At 31.6% G+C, this 15,460-nt stretch overlaps 1 protein-coding gene across 7 annotated transcripts in view; it reads right to left on the minus strand.

Moving 5' to 3' along the window:
• heph (polypyrimidine tract-binding protein 1 heph) overlaps positions 1-15,460 on the minus strand; it is a 974,461-nt gene that overhangs the window by 236,059 nt on the left and 722,942 nt on the right. For all 7 annotated transcript variants that reach the window (XM_075379895.1, XM_075379893.1, XM_075379896.1 and 4 more), the window contains one exon: positions 9,464-9,616. In XM_075379895.1, coding sequence (XP_075236010.1) covers positions 9,464-9,616 — 153 coding nt within the window. The remainder of the gene's footprint in view (positions 1-9,463; positions 9,617-15,460) is intronic.

Raw genomic sequence — 15,460 nt, forward strand, 5'->3', positions numbered from 1 at the left:
GTTTATTTATTTACACTGTCGAGTCTGATTACATTTAAAACTGTTTACAATAAAATCAAAGGAAAAATTACAGTATGACGTCACATACTTCCACCGCCCACGAGAGCCAACCGACCAATGGGTATCTATATACCGTTTAACTTCGGTCTAAACAAAAGTGTACTAATGATTTTGTTGATAAATATGTTGGAAGATAAGACTGAAATAATGATTCAGAGAATTTACTTTTCCACTTTTCATAATTACCTTTAATACAAGATCGTGTATGATCTACATAAATAATAATGACGTCACTTTCGAATGATGAATTTCATCGGTAAATATTTTTACCTAACTCCCAGGCCGACTGTTAATTACCATAATTAATGCGATTTAATTAGTTCAATTTTTCTCACTACAGGTATATGGATTTATTTTTTTTTAACCTCCGGATCTGCAGTTAAGCAATTTTTTTCCGCAGAGAATGAGAGGAATGTTTAGTAGCGTGTGTGAAAAATGCCATGCCATACCGGGATTCGAACCCAGGACTTCCGGGTGAAAGGCCGAGACGCTACCACTCGGATCACGGAGGCCGGCTAATAAAAAAAATCTAAATGAAATCTTGCAAAAATTATTTGTTTGTACGTATACATTTTAACATGTATATCGATAATAAATCTGCAAAATAAAAATGTGGACGCTAGTAGTGTGATACATTAGGCGATTAGAGACCATTTAAATACAGATAAGCAAAAGGAATATTAAAATAAGTCATTACAATATACGTGATAAACTACGCCGATCAACCCTAATCCGAAGCAATCTCTCTGAGGCTCGTCACCTCCCTTTCCTTTACTCTTTACGTACAATTAATTTTTTTATTATATGACCGGTAACGAAATTGTATAATCTCACGCTCATTATCCTTTATTATAATCATGGAGGTAATCGATAAAGCACCTTCATATGGACTGAAAAAAGGAAAGGAACCCAGTTCCCGATTCAAGATGCCAATTAAATAAACAAATTCGTCATATTTAAACCGTTTTTGGAGAGACTTGTATCGGGTTATTTATCTTCAGGTTCGAGTTTAATAGTAGAGTTTTCTGTTATAAAAATAATAAAATTCAACAATCAAATTTTCTTTAAGCAAAATTCCAGGTTTTGTAATCGATTTCCATCGCTTGTCGATCCAATTGTTCCTGTACTACATCAAAGATGAGAAGAAGTTCAATCTTAGACGAATCTTGGACTGCTTGAGACCGTTAATCGGCTGAATATTATCGATTAATTAGTTTGATTGTGGGAATCTTAATCAGGAGATACAGAGAAAGGACCGGTGTAGTGACTAGTAGGTTGATGCAAATGTTTTGATTTAGCAATCGCTACCTACTCTACTTTAAAAGACAGAATAGTTGTGCATGGTTCGGATGCATTTTTCCACAGGTATAAACAGGAAAAATTCCAATAGTCTATGCATTCCCGCATATTTGTATATTAACAGTTTTTTTTGTTTAGGCTAAATTTACAAGAATAAATATTATAACTTGAAAGATGTAAAATATTGGACAAATAAATACAGATACGCTCGTTCTTCTCTCCACAATTCAAAAGAGCTATTCGCAAAGATTTTAGGAAATCTTCAGTTTTAACTGTGGAGCCAAACTATTGCAAAATATTTATGGCTGTGGTACATACAAAATAACGAAACCATAATGAAAATAGTATGATTACAACTTAACCAAATTAATACACAGTTGTAATGAAAAAGAGGTATTTTTAATATCAAGAATAATTTTACTTATTTAAATGTTTGGTATCTTCCAAAATCAGCTGATTTGAAGTCCCAGTAAAGTCAGTTGTTTTTAAACGGATTTGAATACCAGATCGTGGATACCGGTGTTCTTTGGTGGTTGGGTTTCAATTAACCACACACATCTCAGGAACGGTCGAACTGAGAATGTATAAGACTACACTTCATTTACACTCATACATATCATCCTCATTCATCCTCTGAAGTATTAACTGAACGGTAATTACCGGAGGTTAAAACAGGAAAAAGAAACAAGCTGGTATTCGTACGACTAGTCCGAGAAAATAATCCAGGGAATAACAGTCAGGGAAATTTATTTTTAAATTAGAAATTAAAAAAATTATCAAAATCCAACGTAAACGTTTCATATACAATTTATAATATAATAAAATTCAAAATAGAAAATATACAAAACAAAATATTTTTGGAATTACAATAAGTAACAAAAAATAATTGATGTTCAAATTTTAGCGTCGAACAGTATAAAAACAAAGTTAAAAAAAAAACATTATGGAAACATGGAATTGTTAATTTTTTTTTTTTAAATGTCGCTCGAGAGAATTTGCCATAAAAAATTCAAAATCAATTTTTTCACGTTTTATTAATACTATTACTGTTAAAAAAAACCTCTGAGCATATATGAATTGTTTCCTAACCACGAACGTTCGTTTAACTTTCAATTTAGAAAACCATATAAAACATTAAAATATAAAACAACCGAACCGCATACGTTCTAGTTCACCTTTTACTCTTCGGATGCTTTTTTTATGCAAGAGGGATTTTAAAACTGCATAAAAAAAATGAATGATAAAAAATTATACTAAACATATTTTCTGACTCAAGTACATTAAAAAAAAAAAAAAAAATGAAATTGGAATTAATTAAAAATTATTGCAACATGATGTTGAAATTTTTTTTTTTATGGTCATATTCTCACTACATTTACTTTGTTATAATAAAATAGTAGAAAAAATGAGAAACCGATTGCAAATTAAAAAATAGTCGCTTTTTCACAAGATGTGAAGTGAACATCCTGAATTTAATTAACTTCAGCAAGAGATTAGGATACAAAAATCCGATCACAACCCTAAAAAAATAAGCTAAAAATTAGTAAATAAAAAAATAAATATAAATGGGTTCAATTTAATGGATAAAACTACCAACAGAAAAACGTAAAAAATTAATTATAATTGTTTCCACAAATAATTATTCGTAAAGGATTACTAGATAAAACTATAATCGTAATTAGATAATGGATTTCTCTTAATTAATTAATCCGTACAGTTTCTAAAAGAATAAAAAGAAATAAATAAAATCGTAAAGAAGACTATTCAATCACGCCACCGCAAGGACGAAATTGACTCCTCCCGCTGCAACTTCCGATCTGTTACATCATTTTTACTCCTACTCTTGCCGAATTAAAACGGAAAAAAAAACATAAATAAACTATGGCGATTAACAGAAGCCGTAAAATAATTGATTTTTCATTCGATAAAGTAAATATAGCAACAATTTCAGAATAATTTTGATTTCTTAGAAAATAAATTCAAAATAACGGGTAACTTGAAAAGGATTAAACGAAACTAAAAGGATATAAAAATTAATTTAGATATCTTATAGAATCGGTTGAGGTCTCATTTCAAAACAAATCGCAACAAGTTTTGACTCAAGTAGTTCATAATTACCGAATTCGGCCAACAAGAAGTCAACAGTGTTGTTAAAAATGGATGGATACAATTACTGGGGCGGAACGTCTTCGATGTGTACTTTGGTTTCACCGTTTGCATTTCAAAGTAATCTTTGTAGAGTACGGTAAGGAGACTACTTTCGATCTTTTTCCTGTTTCACATCCGGTAATTACCGTTCAGATAATACTTCAGAGGATGAAATGTATGAGTGGAAATGAAGTGTAGTCTTGTACAGTCTCAGTTCGACCGTTCCTGAGATGTGTGGTTAACTGAAAAACCCAACCATCAAAGAACACCGGTATCCACGACCTAATATTCAAATCCGTACAAAAGTATGTGACTTTACTAGGATTTGAACCTTAGAACTCTGGACTTCGAATCAGCTGATTTGCCAAGTCGAGTACACCACTAGAGAACTCGGTGAAACTTCGTAACACGCCACCTAAAGAATTATACTTGAGCCACCTCGTTGTCAGTCCGAGAATTTCCCAAACGAATCCGGTTTAAGTCAGGGGCGAATCTAAGAGATGCCTGGATAGCTGGATCCTGGAGGGTGCAATGGGACTCCATAACCTCCCCCAACGGCCCGAAGTCCTTGAATTTTAAAAACCCAGTTGAAAAGAATTGCAACATTTTATCAGTACAGTATTATCAAAATAACCAGTTGAAATATTGCAACTCTGTAATTATCGTGAATAAATATTTTTTCTTAATAGGAAATTAACAGAGGCTGACGTCACTAGTTGTAATGCATCTTCATAACGTGATGCAAATTGATGGTGATCGCGTTATCGATCGATGTGATAAGATGCGCAATCATGGACATGAATTTATTTTATATAAAATTGGTGAATGAAATAAAATGTCCAAATTTTTTTATTTTAATGGATTAATTATAAATATTGAAATTAACGAACAAATAAAAATCAAGTTAATTTAAATTTAAATTTAATTATTTTTCAACCCGTCTTATATTAGTATATAATTTTCATCGTTTGCATGGCAGTTTTGATTAAAATTGTTAAGACTATACAGTCCGACCTTACAAGTTAAATTAACTTCTAGAATCCGCGTAAGGGTCACTTAGAATAATTTACAACTTAATTTTTATAAATCGAAATAAAATTGAGGAAATTTTAAGCGCTTTTTTGGTTTTGCTTGAAACCGTCCCTTTTTGCCTCTTTTACAGCAACGATCGGTTAAATGATTTTTCCTGTAAAATAAAAGTATAGAATATACCACGCATGAAATATCATATACCCAACCCAATTAGAAGGGAGTAGGAAAATGTCACCCCCTTGTTACCTAAGTCCCCCATCCAAATTCTTTTCCTGGAACCGCCCTTGTATGAATGAAAAAATAAATCCTAGACCCTTACAAGGAATCGCATCCAAAATCAGCTCATTTAAAAGCCTGTTAACCGCCAATTCGATTGACCGCCCAATATTAAATAAACAGTTACAATAAAATCTATTCGGTCCTTAGTTTAGATTTTATTATATTAACGAATAGAGACCGGATTATATGGATTTGCATATTAAGCTCATTCTCACCGATTATTGCATATTTTCCTTAAGTCGAGTGATGATGCATATTTTCGCTATATTTACAATATTTTTCGGTAGGTTACCTAGTTAATAAATGAAATCTTTCGTTGTAGCAGGCCAAACCTATTAGCTACAAGGCTCTTACAGCGCACTTATTAACCGCGAATGTTTACAAAAGTAATAAAATGTTAAATTATTGTTAATTATCGAATTTATCAATATGTTATTCAACTACTTACTATTAGTAGTTACTTAACTACTAATATACTGATTTTGAAATATAAAAAAAACTAAAATTATTTTTTTATTATTAAAGTTGCATATTTTGACACTTTTCAATCATATTTTAAGCATTTTTCCGGCGTATTTCCAGCTTTTTATCTTAAATATAATCCGAGCTCTATTAATGAGTACAATTAATAATTAATTACTACACCATTGAATAAAATCTTGAAAAATAAAGCGTAAAAGATTCAAATTGTAATAAAAATCCACACATATGTAAACTATAAATGAAGTTTAAAACGTTAAAAATATGAAACAAAAATTATTGTTCGTGATTTTTGAAAAGATCACTGATGCTACACGTAAAAATATAAATACAAAAAAAAATGTAACCGAAATATTACATTTCATGTAAAAGGAAAATAAAAACAAGAAAATAGTCAACTATTAATCAACAGAATTTCTTGTTTGTAAAGAAAAAGAAATCCCACACGATACAGACCATTCATGTATTTTACTAGATACAAACTTCGGTAAGTAACAGAGGAGGGCAACACGGATGGTATAACGAATAAAAAAGAACCAGCAGAATAAAGCGTGCAAAAAGAAAGTAAAACAAGAGTAAATGTGCGTCAAGTTTATCTATAAAAAGCCCACAACAAACACTATTTTGAAGCCTACCTCGCGTGACCATATGATATTGAGTCTTGTATGAGATTAAAGTAGATTAGAGTGTGTGTACATATATATATATATATATATATTTCAGTTCTAGGAAAGGGAACGAGATGGTGGTTAAAGTAGAAGATAGAAGATTGAAAAAAAAAAATTTATAAACAGTCCACATTGTCTTTACTATAAAATACTTGCGTATCGGATGCAGTAATGGCTCACGTCTCATATAAATTTGCATAAGTATTATGCAAACAATTATGTTAGTAATTTCCATAATATATTTTTGCAAAAGTAAATATGTTACAGTAAATTTGATTAATCTTGTGATTATGAATAATTACTGATGAATTCGATTAATCGCTTCAAATGTTGGAAAATTTTATAAAAATAGAGAAATTTATTAAATATACTGGCATTTAACATACAAAAATTGTTATACTTAACGTTAATATGATAAGGGTAACGAGCGTAATATTTGGTTAGATAAAGTTGAAATTCGTAGCTGAACTATCGGCTCACGCAATTCCTGACCGGCCATGGGGTCTTCCGCGCCTAAATGTGTGGTAGGAGGAGGGCGGATGACCCCTACTACAGCGCATACTGCGGACGCCCGGATACCCCAGAACACGTGGTGTTCTGGAGCCCGCAGTAGGAAGATTACCATCAAGCTTGCAAGGCGATTACCGGACCGCTCAGCGTGGAGAACAGAATCGCCACGAAGTTGCGGAGCCCCAAGAGCTTTGATACCGTTGCAGGGTTCGTGAACAGGATGCCTCAGAAGAAGGATCGGGGAACTCTAGGATGAGGGACAACCCTCTGCGAAGCTGCCGTTCGTACGCGCTTGCAGTAGTGGGCGGTATCGATGGGCACGGGAACTCTCGCACTCCAAACAGAAAAATACCAAGTCCCGGCGGGGATATCCCACTAGGGGATATCCCCGTTAGAGACATTAGAATAAAGGCAGAGCCCCGAACTACCGAAGTGGGGACCCAGGGACGGCATAGCCGGGCCTGGTGGATCCTACTCTGGAGGTTTGAGGCGGGCGCAAAGTGAGATCCTAACGGCGGGCTGAGACGTGGAGGCCAGTTAGAGTAAAGGACACTCCCCTGAGCTGTGTAATACTTAACTGCATGATCCGGCCCGGGGAGAAGAAAATAAAAAGAAAAAATTTGATATTCGTAACCCACCGGCGAGTTACTCCAGTAATGAACGCGTCTTCCCGAATCAGCTGATTGGGAAATCGAGAGTTTCAGCGTTCAAATCCTAGAAAGTCAATTATTTTTACACGGATTTGAATACTATATCGTGGATACCGGTGTTCTTTGACGGTTGGGTTTCAATTAAGCACACATCTCAGGAATGATCGAAATGAGGTTATACAAGACTACTCTTCATTTACACTCGTACATATCATCCTCTGAAATATTATCTGAAAGGTAATTACCGGAGACTAAACAGGAAAAAGAAAGAAGATTATGTTCGTACGACTAGTCAGTACACCGAAACAACATAACCTACGCTCGCTAACCTCGACTTAACAAAGTTTTGATTATTTAAATAAATTCAGTAATTAATGCTTATAGTCGAATTGTTATTTTAATATGCAAAATGACCCGTATATTTAATATATTTCTATACAGTTATATATGTTATTCTCCAACATTGGAAACAATTAATCAAACTCACGGTAATTATTGGATTAATCAAGTTTACGAAACATATATATGAAATTCAAGAATACGTGTAAATTTTTCTTTATTATGCATCTGGGCTAATTGTGAAAGATTACTTTTTGTAACTTTTATTAAAATTTGTACCTGTAATTATATTAATGAAACCTGCAAAGCGTTATCAGTAAATTTGACATCCACGAATAAAAATATTAATTTTTAAGTGCATAAATTAATAGATAGATAGAAACAATCTCAAAATTTAAGAGGAAAAATTACAACGTAACGATTTTCAATTTGTTTTTTTTTTTAAAGATATAGCAGTTTGAAAATAAATTTCAAACTTCTTTTTTCATTAATATAAAATCTCATTTTACAGAAATCATTAACAAATACTGTTAACTTAAAAAAAAAGCTTTAAAAATGACCAAAAAATTATATTTTAGAAAAAAAAATTTATCATAATTTGAAAACGTTTCACGTATAAAAATTAAATTAAAAAAAAAATTTGAAAAGTAGACTTTTCAATCAAACAAAAAGTACAGAACATAGGAAAACATTTTTACTGTTAACTTAAAAAAAAAGCTTTAAAAATTACCAAAAAATTATATTTTAGAAAAAAAAATGTATTATCATAATTTGAAAAAATTTCACGTAAAAAAAATTCAATTAAAAAAAAATTTGAAAAGTAGACTTTTCAATCGAGCAAAAACTACAGAACATAGGAAAACATTTTTTCAAATTCCACTAATAATACATTATTTTCTTCAAAAAAAAAATACGGGGAAAACGGTTAAACAGCTACCAAACGTAGATAAAAAAATTATGTAATTCTGTATTAAACTATAATATAAACAAACTCAATAATATAAACAAACAAAAATTTGGGTACTACAATGTCTAAAGTAACAAATCCGATTAACGAAGCTGTTATAACTGGCAATTCGAGGATCTCCAGCCTCCAAAGTTAAAGATAACTAAAAAAAAAAATGTTACCAGACCTAAACATATTAATGACATTAAACATTTTTAGTATAGGGAACACATATGATTAAAATGATAATTAATGGTTTTTTGGCAGTAAAGACCTTCATATCTTACGAAAAAAAAATATCATATCTTCATATGTTACAAAAAAAGTTACATAATTAGAAACGAGCGTAAAAATTAATATATCGCCCGAAAATAATGTTTTCATTTTTTTACTTTACTAATTTTTTTATTTTTTTTTATATACCCTAAGGAAATCCTGTTAATATTCTTACTGGATAAATTCCTTTTTTTCCTTTCTTAGCGGCAACAATTTGAAGGTTTGTAACTTTTAGCTTTTCTCAAAAGATTATTCTTTTCATAAAAAAAAACGTTTTTGGAATATCTACGACAAATTTTTATTTTCTACTACGTATTTTGGAAATATTAAATCGAAAAAACTGAAACAATGATAAGTTTACAGCCCTAATTATTAAATTATTAATTATTTTTCTATAAAAATTATCATCGGAAAACATAAAGAAATGAAAAGAAATAAACTTTTTTTTATATTTCCCTAGAAAATGTATTGGGATCTAAAACAAAATGATAAGCATAATAAATTTTGATATGCATCTTTACCGACATATTACAAAATGTACGAAAAACAAATGCAAACGATTTGCAAAAAAAAAATTTTTTAATTTAATTTTGTTGAAATACGCAACGGTTAGATTGGCTACAACAATAAATTATTTTATTGATTTTAACGAACTCTTAGGATGAGAATTTTTTTCTCATTATCTATCGTTAAAATACATTAAATCTAAGAACACACTTACTGGCTAAATAGAAAATACTTTATAATTTTATTAAAAAAAAAAACAAAAAACGTACCTGATTTTTACCCTTCAAAACGAGTACATTTGTGACCCGACCGAACGGGATGCCCAAATGTATAATTTCAGCCTCAGTGACCTCGTTAGGAATGTTACGTATATGTATAACCTTTGAAGGCTTCACCATGTTGTTTGTCTTATCAAGTTTCGCCTATTAAAAAAAAAAAAAAAAACATTACAATCAATAAGCCAAAATTAAAATGTTTCATTTAAATAAACATATTTTAATTAATTACACAACAAAAGATGACAATTAAACTATAATCAGCCTATATACAGAGTCTGTCAAAAATTAAAGGACACCATGAAGAAAAAAAAAAAGAGTTTTCTCGTAAGAACTTAAGTAGATTATTTAAAAATCAAAAATAACCATTTTACAGGTAAATAAACAATGTGACCTTCACCGGCTATTCGGACCGACTTCACATGATCTGGCATCAAGTCGATCAGGCATCTCACATTAGCAGATGTCCCGCCACAACGCAGCAACATTCTGCTTCCTCTGATCTGTTCTTACTCTGGTCCACTTGTTTCTCAAACGGATTAAATTCTGCAAGCGCGCCGGTCATGGTATCAGTTCCATATCCTCGTCTAACAACCACTTTTCCGTAAAGGGACTTTGTTGAAAAGCAGCATTGTCTTGCTAGAAAATATAATTTTATCCCGTTAGTTTAATCGCTGAAGGAACCATTACTTCTTCCAATATTTTCACATACTTCTGGGTATCGATTGATCCATCAATAATATAAAGTTCTCAAAGGCGTACATAGTTTTTTCATCCACCAAATCATTATTTCTTCAACGGCTGATGCAGCGCAAGATGGCAGAAACTAATCTGTTCGAGTGTGCCTAACGTTCACTTGCCTCTTGGATACAATTCGAAACTGCTTTCTTCTGAAAAAAAACGCAAAACACCAACCCGGCATCTCTCACAGACGACGGCCTAGGGTTTCAATATGTCCAAACAATCCTTAACATTTACTAACAGATCAGGTTAACTAATTCTACGGTTTTGTTTACTTAAGTTTATGATTTTACAGTCGGTTGTTGTTATGGTAAATTATATATTAAAAGAAGTATTTTGTGTTAAAGTATATTGTAAAAGATCGTTAAATATGTAATGAAAAATACAATAAATCTTCCAATTACGACAAGTAATGCAGATTCTGTGGGTATATTTTCAATGATGAGTGTGCGATTAATGATAAATTACATAGTAAAACGATGAATTTTGAGAAAAAGTACAATGTAAATGATCTTTCAATATGTAATGAAAAATAAATAAAAAACTGGACTACGACAATTAATGCATTTGGCCTTTCCTTAAGTTTAACATTATGGACCAGTTGTTTTAAATTTTTCTCCCGTCTGCTCCAAGAAGGTTTTCAACACTCACAGTTTTCTGCTATGTCTATAACGTTAAGTTATCATTCTTTCACGTCTCCACAGTCTGCCACTTCATATTAGTATTTGCTGACTTTCTTCCCATTTTTAGATTTTTAAGCAAATAAATTAACTAAAAACACGTTAATAAAAAGATTAACAGCAGATAATAAAAATTGAAGGAAATCAGCTGTTTAGCCAGTGCTACCGACTCCCAAGATCCAGATTAAATTGTTGTGACATTTTGACTGACATTAATATGACGCCAATTACGAACTCGAACAAAGTTAAACAGAATTTTTTAGTGAAAAACGAGCTGAAAAAAGATGCTTCAGGGCTGTGAACAAAGATCTCATGTTTAAAAAAAAAGGTAGAATGTCCTAGGGTGCCTTCCTATAAAATTCATTAGTCTGAATGTACCCATTCTGGGGCAATAATTTAAAAAAAATTAATTTCAGGTTACATTTTACGCTCTTATTAAAACCAAAAAAAATGCAATAAAATCAGTTTTATTAAAGATATAAAAAGGTCGAATTTGTATTAAAAAAAACTACTCAAACTTTTGTTCAACAAAAATAAAAAGTAGAGAAAGAATTGTAATTTAGGAGGTATACTTAACCTTTTGACAGACACTGTTGTGCCATAAAATAAAATTAATATCAGAGTTCAAAAAAGTCGCTAGATAGTAACACTCAACGAAATCGGTGGAAAATTTACTACGGTTCTTGCAAACAATTCCAGTTTTACGTGAAAAGACTGTACTTTCTCTAATAGACAGGATGTTCCCACAATCTGTTTAATAGAAGACGACATTTCCTTTTTAAACGAAGTTTCAAACATATTTATAATTGAAATATAAAATAATAGAATATAAGGTACGTACAGTGACAGTGTTTGTTAAGCAAAGTAAAGATGAAAACCCGTTGTCTTTGAATATAAATTTTTGTGTAACCTGTTTGCGAAGCTACGGAAACTGAAAATGCATTTCCGGTAAAATTTATACGTACTTCCTACAGGTTTGGATCAATAAATCAAACTTCTAAGAATTCTGCAGAACAGAAGAACGACTTATAATTTGTTTACTGCTAATAATCAGTTTATCAGCTAGTACAGTTTATGGTTACAAGTTGAGCTGTGTTTATCAAGTCAGTTCATTTGTTGATTAAATAGTATTCTAAACATATATATACAACACTTCCCACAGTAACCCCTTAAAAAAAAACTACACAATAAGTAATTCCAACAATATCAGGAACACTAAAATAGAATTGATTCAAAAGTAATTACGCGATAATGCGTAACTAAACAGTTGTCATTTATTGAAATAAATTTAGCAAAAATAAAAAACATAATTTGTTTTCATTTTTCAATTTATTATTTTGATTTTCACAAAAAAAAAGGTCATTATCCATCGATTATAAAAATTGTGATTTCAAATCAGACGTAACGGTAAAATACATACGACCTAAAATTATTAAATCTCTAAATAAATGCAAAAATATTCAGAAATATTAAAAGAAAATAAATTAAAAATAATAAACGCGAAATTACCCCTTTACAAATGTATAAATTCAACACAACTATAAACATTAAAAAAAAAAAAAAAAAGGTTTGAAAGAACAATGGTTTTCACTTCTTTTTTAACTTATGTTTTTCCTCTCTGTCAATAAAAGTTACAAAAAGATATACTTCACATTAAAGTAAAATCCAAACAGAAACCAAAACTCAATTCACTAAAACTAAAATGTAAGACAAAATATATATATTTATAACAGAAAAAGAAAAACGAAATGTCATAAGAAAAAGAACTACTGTAATAAACCTTTTTCTTTGTTAGGATTTTTTAAGTCTGATAGGATTTGAAAACGAAAAAATAAATATTTATTAAAAAAAAAAAGAAGTTATTTCGTTTTGTTTTCTTCTGTTTCCGCATGCGAACAGTCGAACGAATATATCACAAGATTAAAATGTCAAAACAAAAACTTTTAACCAAATAAACGAATAAATAAATTTAACTGAGATTGTAACAAAATATAATAAATAATATGAATTAAAATTTCATTTAAAAAAAAAATTCTTTTAAGTTTAACAAATATTTTTAAAGATATCAAGGCAAAAAGTTTATTTAATATTCATTGATCTTGAGTATATACTTAATGCTACATCAATGTTAGCAAATAAAACAGGACAGAATCAAACTATCAGATCGTATGGTGAATCTTCCGGCTGCCACAAACTCAGTATAGACTGTTACCACATATATGCCTAATTTAATATCGGCGGGCGATAACAGTAGCAAGATGTGAGCGGGGCACACACTATACGGACGCGCTAATACTAGAATCACATCCACCGCGCAGTTGTCTCACCATAGCGGCGCTGCAGCCCCACCACTCGCAGGCTACAATAAAAGAGGATGCAAGTGAGTGAATTCGCAATTCATCGTCGACCACCACCTGGAGAAGAAGTTCCATGGCCGGGTCAACGTGAAACCTCCCGCCCGCCGGAACAGCAGGCTTGGCCGGCCCGCCGAGGGTGCCGCTGGATGCGGACGCTACCTTCCCGCTCCAGCAGCAAGAGCCAGCCCGACGTGGGATCGCTCCGGGGAGAACCGCGCCAGCGAAAGACGACCGACGCCGACCCGAAACTGCGGGGCTCTGGGAGCCACCACTGCCACGCTGTAGTGGGGACTGCCACTGAGGAAAACCAGGTCGGACTTCAATGGACGAACCGCAAGCTCCCGAATTCGCCGAAGACCAGATTCCGGAAACAACAGCTCTTATCAGAGCTAACGCTAAAAAAACGGCCCTTTTCAGAACCACAACAAGGTTATGAATTACGTACTGTCGAAGCCATTCGGCGACAATACTTAGAAAGATGTGAAATACAACTCTTCGGAATCAATATAAAAATAAGAAAGAAAAACAACAAATATTGAAGTGAAAGGAAGTATAACGAGAAAAAAATGTGTTTTTTCGGAGAAAACGCTAAACGGTATTCGTTCTAAACAATAAAAAGCCGCCTGAAAATAACATGAGAGTTCGGGAATTTCACTTAATCCTAGATGGAAACAGCATATAATTAAAAAAAACTGTTGTGGTTAACCAATTAAAATTAATAATAATACACAAATAATTTTTTTCCTTCAGAAATTAAAAATCAATTAAAAGAAAAATCTAAAAATTCCTACCGGAAGATTTTCATCCATCTCTAGATTGCGAGTATCTAACTGAATTAAACTGATAAGTACAATCTTTAGGTATAATTAATCAAAAACATACGATTTACAACTTGAGAAATCAAAATCCTCTTTAAAATAAGGATGAAGATAAAATAAAAAAGCGAGATCGCCTAAGGTAAATAAATACCTAACGATCAGGAATGTTCCAGTAAATAACAAATATATATATATACAAATATAGGTGTATCACGAAGTTCTCCCAGGAATTTCATATCTATTCTACTCGTAAAAATAATGGAAAAAGTTCATATAAACATATGTTCTAAATGTTTCATTTGTGAGTTTGGGCTAATAAATAAATGATTTCGCTCGGATCGATCCGACTACCTTCGGTGAAATAGGGTCGTAGTAAATTTTTTCCATGTTACTTAAGGGGAGGAATTAATATTTTCTTGTGGTTTTTAACCTGAAAAATCCAACAAAATTTCGTCCCACAACCGTATCTGCAATAGTTTTTGAGAGATCTGGAATGAAAACAAATAAATTGAAATAAAAGAGCCCGTTTTCAACCAAAATTAGTAGCTAAAATCTTTCACCAACTCACAAACGAACCATTTTAGGACATATGTTTATATGAATGTTTTCCATAATTTTCATGAGTAATAGTTTGTAAAAAAGTTAGGAGAGCTTCGTGATACAATGAAATATAACTATATTAAATATTGCACTTAGTAACCGAATAATAACACACACAATCTCGCATAAATCATGTACTGATTAATACAAATTACTGCGACGATTTAATATTACTAAGGAAGTGCTAACCCAGGCGTTGCCAACAGTTTTTGCCACCGGGCCGAATTGGAAAGAAACTTTTATTCACGGGCCGAACGAAATATTAAATTAAAAATTGTTAAATACAAAAACGATTCATTTAAGAAGAAAAAAATGTATTATGAAATTTGTTGTAATTTTATTTAGATTCATTAAAGAAAATGTTTGTTCTACAAGTTGAGCTGAAGATTGCAAAATATTTCTTGGCAAGTTTATTTTTAAATTTCCGTATTTTCTATTATTCAATTACTTATAAAAAAAGATAATATTGAAAAATTTTTCGCGGGCATGATAAATTCATTACGCGAGCCGGATCCGGCCCGCAAGCCTTATATTGGCCATTCATGCCTGTGCTAACCTAAAGTGAAATAGAATTTATAACTAAATGTAAGGAAATGGAGTTGTGATATTGGCTTCCAACGGGAGAAAGTCTAAAAGTGCTTATTTAGTATTTTTAACCAGCCCCAACTATAAATTAGTTGAACATTAATAAGAAAAAACTTTTACGTTTTTACGAATTATTGTAAACACAACAAGCTATAATAGTATACATCTTATGCAGCAACCCGTAATTATTTTTATAAAAATAAATTGAAA

The sequence above is a fragment of the Lycorma delicatula genome, chromosome 12 (assembly GCF_047948215.1).
Source record: "Lycorma delicatula isolate Av1 chromosome 12, ASM4794821v1, whole genome shotgun sequence".
NCBI classification, from domain to species: domain Eukaryota; kingdom Metazoa; phylum Arthropoda; class Insecta; order Hemiptera; family Fulgoridae; genus Lycorma; species Lycorma delicatula.